Source organism: Phaseolus vulgaris, chromosome 4, assembly GCF_000499845.2.
Source record: "Phaseolus vulgaris cultivar G19833 chromosome 4, P. vulgaris v2.0, whole genome shotgun sequence".
Lineage (NCBI taxonomy): Eukaryota > Viridiplantae > Streptophyta > Magnoliopsida > Fabales > Fabaceae > Phaseolus > Phaseolus vulgaris.
The window spans coordinates 46,178,502-46,185,175 of NC_023756.2; the positions used below are offsets into that span (position 1 = coordinate 46,178,502).

The 6,674-nt window shown below is 28.9% G+C and overlaps 1 protein-coding gene across 1 annotated transcript; it reads left to right on the top strand.

The window, feature by feature from the left end:
- The first annotated feature begins 2,324 nt into the window (after positions 1–2,324).
- On the top strand, positions 2,325–3,910 carry LOC137838027 (NADH dehydrogenase [ubiquinone] 1 beta subcomplex subunit 10-B). The gene is made up of 3 exons (XM_068647237.1): positions 2,325–2,680; positions 2,902–2,955; positions 3,607–3,910. The coding sequence occupies exons 1-2, from the start codon at positions 2,392–2,394 to the stop codon at positions 2,931–2,933; spliced, it is 321 nt and encodes a 106-aa protein (XP_068503338.1). The 5' UTR covers positions 2,325–2,391; the 3' UTR covers positions 2,934–2,955; positions 3,607–3,910.
- Positions 3,911–6,674: the final 2,764 nt, after the last annotated feature.

Sequence of the window (6,674 nt, forward strand, 5' to 3'; positions counted from 1 at the left end):
CACTATTGTCAACACGAATAACTCAGCCTAGAGTTTATGTGATGAAAATTAAATGATTATAAATCCATACTAATATATGATTATAAACAGTTTACTTGTTGTAGATAAAGTTAATTTTATATACTCTGTGATAAAAAAATTACATGGAATATCATATAATTTATCTATACTATATTATAAATGGAGTCTAATTTTAGGGTAATTTTTGTCAAAATTAATTTAACTAAAAATAGTTATTAAGTGTGCTAATGTTTTTGCTCCACCCTTTCTTCAACCACGTTGACGGAAGATCTTTGTCTTATTTTTATACGTCGAACAAAAGAACATTGCATCTTGTGCTAGTCTTTTTATTAAAAGTATAATTCATAGTTTCTAGGTTTTTTCTTCTATGTTGGTCTTTAGTTAATGTTTTTATATTTTTTCTTCATCTTTATAATGATAAGATCTTTTCTGATTGACATAAGAAAATGTTTTGATCGTACATGACTTTCATTAACTTTTGTTTTTCGAGTTTTTTTTGGTTTAAACATGTTTTTACATGAGCTTAATCGGATTTTTAACCGCATTTCAAAGTGATTAATTTTACTTCTTTCATGTTTTATTGCCATCATATTTTGTTTTAGGATTTTTACTCCATTTATATATAATTATTTTTTACCTTTAATTGATTTTTTTTTAATTTGTCATGTAATGATCTAGGTTGAGGACTTTTTTTTTTGGACGCTATTATGGAAAACACTCTTTTACGTTTTAAGTTGTTTTGAGTTACACATTGGATAAAGAGGTGCATAAAGTATGTTTTTATTGAAATTTGAAGTTTAGAGCTTTGGAGCCAAGTTTTCAGTATATATAAATATTCAATGTGTGTAATTTTCAGTTTGACGTCATTTCTTCTTCCCAAAGACAATTGTGGAAGACAATTGTAGAGTTTCATGTGTGATTTTTAGTTTGTTTTATTGTTCTATTATGTTTTACGTTTTATTATTTTACATAATTGAAAGCAAAAATTCAAGATATGAAATTGATTTTTGCATTTTCCTGAACAATCCTAATCACACATTCATCAGATTTTGGAACAACTAACGAAAACTCAAATATTCGAAGTACAAATTGGAGATGTACGTCGATCCTTTATATCCTATGAGAACCTCACACATACTTCAGTTAAAGAAAACATGAAGAAGTGTCTAAGTTTTCAAGTATTCCAACCGAAAAAGATTGACAATAACATGATGTTTTTCATTGTTTTATAAATCTAAACTTTTTGAAAACAAAAATAAATATCAGATTTATTGTATTCTCAATACATTAAGAATTTAAGTAACAAGACAAACAAGACAAAGACAAAGCAAGTGATGAACACTATCACTCAAGCAATGCAAGGGATAAAATATGTTGGTATGCAAAATGAATTTTTTTCAATTTTGGTTTCTGTAATTTATGATTTTTTTTATTTACAATATTACGTGGTTGGTTTGTGCAAATGAATATGGTGTTAAGTAAAAGGTTAAAGGACTTTTAAGACATGTAAAATATGTTATTTGCTTTAAAGGACAAAAAGTAAAGAAATTGTTTTATAAGAATTGAAACCAAATCATATATTTTATAAGATTAAAAAAAGTGATTTAAAATTTTACAGGATGAAAAATACAAACTTATTGTATAAGAATTGAAACCAAAATCATATATTTCTTACAATTTATTTTATGGAGAATTCAAAATTAACACATTCAAGTATCCAATCATAATTCAAATAGTTACATAAAGAAATCAAATATAAAACAACAAAAAAATAAGTAATTCAAGTTATAAAGTACATAATGTTATAATAATTAAAATATATAATAACATAAAATAATAGTATGTCCATTTCCTCAAAATTTCTTTTTGTATAATAATAAAATAAATATTAATGACAATATAAGGATCTTGAAATTTATATTTCTCAACTGTTATACTTTTAAGAAAGTCAGCAAAATTTAAATGATTATTTTGCTTAGAAAACTTGTGATTGAAGTGTGATACATTTACAATATTCATATTCTTTAGCTTTATTCCAAAAAATATATAATTTATTTTCTAATTTTTTAAGAAAAGATTTAGAAAGGGAACATATTAATGTATAAAAAAAATAAATCCAGTTTATATTTTTCGGAATATATTAAATTTTAATAATTTCTAAAAATAATTTTTCAGAATATGTTGAAATTATATAATCCCCTCTTCAGCCCTAAAGTTAGCAAAATTATATATTGGGCCCATAATAACGGGCCTTTGACTACTATAAGCCCAATCCGAAGATAAGTGAAGATATAGAATCAGAATTTCGAAGCATCCGAGTTGAGCTGAGTTGTGTTGAGTTGAGACAGAAGAGAGAACTCGTTGGTGAGAATGGGAAGGAAGAAAGGGTATGTGGAGTTCGACGAGTCGCCGCCGGACGATTTCGATCCGGCGAATCCGTACAAGGATCCGGTGGCGATGCTTGAGATGAGAGAGTACATCGTGAGAGAGAAGTGGATCCAAATCGAGAAGGCCAAGATCATCAGAGACAAACTACGCTGGTGCTACCGCATCGAAGGCATCAACCACCTTCAGAAGTGCCGCCATCTCGTCAACCAGTACCTCGAATCCACTCGCGGTATCGGTTGGGGCAAGGACGGTCGCCACCCCTCCCTCCACGGTCAGTCACTCAATTTCTGAAACCATTTTTTTTTTTTCAAATTGAATGCTCTAGGGTTTTACTTTGGGAATTCTTGGGGAATGTTGAAACCCGTTACGTATTTCATTGTTTTCAACTATAGAGGTCCGTTTGATGATTTTCATTGACGATATTTGTAATCGTGGTTCATAGTCATGATTTTTGTGTGATTCCTTATTCATTGTTTAATTTTTCTGAATCAGCTCCGAAGGTTGAGCCGGTTGAGTCTGAATGAGTGTCTTGTGGATAAATAAAAGGTAATTTCAAACGTTATTTCTGTCATTTTCTCTTGTTTTATATGAATTGCCACTGTTAAATGAATCAGTCATCAAATGAGGTGTTCATGTTTGGGGTTTTGCTGGGGGTAATAAATCAGCGTTATTAACTCTTTTGACTATAGGGTAGATACAAGGGCCTAAATTAAGTGACATTTGACAACTTTTCAGAGAGAAATTGCTGTAATTGATGTTGTCACCATGAACTTCTTGGTAGAGATCCCTCTGATTTCTTGTTATAATAATGACACTGATGTAGATGACTAGTGAGACAGTCATAAAAACAATTTCTCTTATAAATTAAAGAAGTAATGAGTTTAAATCGAATTGTTGAAGTTGGTAAAAGATCCTATAATTGGCTTTCCCTCTCCCCCATCTTCCCTGCTTTTGTTCCACTAAGTGATGATTGATGGCTTATTTGCATTGTTATTAGTGATCAGAGTTATTTGATGCATTTTCTCAAGAACATTTGTTTGGTTAATTTGATAGGTACAATATCGTTGGGTGAGTTATTGGTTAAATACTAGTAAACAGATACATGTTTGATAAAATCGGAATCTTTATTTTATAATATTTTTTCATTGATGCAAGCATTTTGTCGGTGAATGAAAGTAAATTTTGTTCCTCTTGCAGGGAAAGATTGAGTGTCCAACTCATTTTATTGGCATATTAGATTATGGGTGGAGGAGTGCCAATGCTGCAGTTATTTTGTTTATGTTCTTTTTCTTTACTCGAACTTCCTGCAAACTACAACTGTATTTTTACTTGGCATCGGCTATTTTTGCTTGGCTTGTTACCATTTGAATGTAAACAACAAGTATGGAAAGGCTATGGTCAAAATGCATCAGAATCAGATTATGAAATAAGTGTTTCATTAGTAATAAAATTGTACATGTAATCCATACCTCGTGTTCGAAGTAAGATGGTTTGAAACTCATTGTTGTGTTGGATTTGTGAGGGGTGACCAGAATATTCCTCACCCAAACCCAGCCACTTGTTGAGAGGGTAAAGATGGTTTCATTGATGTTGATGGTTTTATTGTTTCGTGTGAATGAACAGAGGAAAAGTCAGGGAGATATGTTGGGTATGGTAAAAAAAAAGTAACAAAAACTAAGTGGAACACATGGTGGATATAAAATTGCCCTTGCTTTCATTTGTCCTTTCATATGCACTCATGAGATTGAGTTGATATTTAGTTGGATTTTCCCTTAAAAGTTTCTGGCAAGATGAAGAAGCATCAATAGAGTACCTGAAAATGTTGCATTTTCGATTTGATGCAAAAAAGAAATAAGAGGTACTTACTTAGATTAGTTTCTTTTGTATTTGAAAATAGTAATAGCTTTATTTAAGCATAGTTGACAGAGATTTCAATTGATAAACAAGTGACTTGTTTTTTGAACAAAATAGATGCTATGCAAATGTTTTGTTATTCATATAACAATGAAGCTGATATGAATTAGAAAACTACCATTTCACCTTTCACTTTTATTTTGTGCAAGATATAAAGGGTTATAAGTTAATTAACAGTTTTCTAAGGATCATAATTTAATTGTTGACATCTTAAACTAGGCAAAAGTCCTCTCATCTGAATTAGAAAACTAACATTTTTCAAACCTCAATTTTCTATTAATATGTTCTACATGAGATGTATTTGTGCACTGAAAACAGTAACAAAAATTAAGATTAACCATCATATGTACTAATGGTGAGAACTCTATTGTGAGCATGAATACTTGGAATAGAGAAAATGCACCGTGTATTGCAAAATTGAACCAAACATTAAAAGTAATTTAAGATAATTGAATACAATTGTATAATGGTTTAAATAAATTAAACTAAATCATGATTTGAATGAACTAAACAAGATTGAACTGCTCTAAATTGTTTGAATTTTTCACCCATGAACATTGTATTTTGAAGTATATTTTCCATTATCATAAGTTATGGTTGAGTTTAGTTCAAACAATCCTATTCAGAACCAAATCAATTTTTAAAAATTAAATTAATGGAATAATTTAGGCATCAGTATAGTTTTTTTAAACAATTCAGTTTTTTCTTTTATACAATTCAATTAAGTGTCATTTGGTTATGATATTCCTGAACAACCCTAATGAGTACATGTGGCTATCTATCTTTGTGCACAATTAGGAAAATATTTAAAATATATTTCTCTTATCTATTTCTTATTTCTTTGATTTGTTTTATTTATTTGAAGAAAATGAGAAAAAACTATTAATCACATTCATTTCATGTAAGAAATTTTGCTTAACTTGCATATGATTACTAGATCTACAATTTTTTCTTTTGAATAATTAATACATTTGCATATTCAACACTTTGAACTAACAATATTGTGTTACTCGGTCTACATGTTTAGTGATAATTTATATTTCTTTTAGATTTAAATATATGTAAAATACCTAACTTTAAATTGATTAAGTATATTGGATTCTTTAAATTTTATTTCAAACGGAAAAATTACATTTTTCTAAAGTATCCTAATTATATTGGTTAGATATGTTGTTGACATTTGAATTAAGTGAGAAATATACTCTTTTAAATAATGACATTAAATTAAATAGGGTTCAATTATTTGAAATTTATTTATATATTTGTGTTGTTAAATTAAATTTTTTACATGCAATTTGAATTTGGAGAGGATCAATTTGTTAAATAAAATTAACCATTAAAGTCAATAATAAATACTAGTTTTTCTTTTTTTGTGAAGAAGCTAATTTTAATTGCCAAAGGAAGTAATGTAAAAGAGAAAAGTGGTGACCATAAAAGAGTGTGGTCATTGGAATAGGAAGGAGGGTTGAAGTAGTTAAATTGTCTCCACACAAAAAATTATGTGACATGAAATTATGTAATGCCCCATCCCATTTTGTGCTTATGCCCAACTATTACAGTTTATTTTCTTAGCTCACATTTATGTCCCATATTGTTAAAATTTCATATAATAAAATGTTTGTGTATAAATAAAAAAACTTGGTTGCTGTTACAAATTCAACTAAATTGAAGGAACTAACCAATGGGAGCACCAAATCTGTATGAAGTTGGTTAATAACATATTTCAACTGGATATATCAATTAGAGATAATAACAAATTAATTTTATAAGATTGAGTTAGAGTTAATAATAAATTGGATTTTGTAAGATTGAGTTAGACTTAAAGTTCACTTCTTAATATAACATTAGAGTCATGCAAAACCTATCCTAGCAAGTATTTGTTGGGTTTATTAGGTCAGTCATTATCGGACCATCTATAAATATATTATCTCACGCACAAGTGGAAGGATTTCAATGTGAGAAAATATGTTAAAAATCCTACATCGATTAAAAAAAAAAGACAAACTAATTTTATAAGGTTGAATTAAACTAAAAGTATAAAATTTTTAACGAATCCCTAGACCAACACTCCTTATTGTTTGAATTATATGTATTATTTTCTTTGATATCTCCTTGTTAATTAGTCTCTATAAGTCTATGCTAGGCTGTGTAAGCTATTATTTTGTGTCCACCATTAATGAAGTTCAGATTTCCCATGTATCAGTTCTTAGAAGATTGAGAGTGAAATTTGTTCAAACATGTGATGAGTATACTTTAATCTTAGTCCATTTCACCAGTCGCTTTCCTTCTTCTTCCTATGCATAGCACATTATTGAGAATATTGCTAAGTACCTGATATATGTTAAACACTG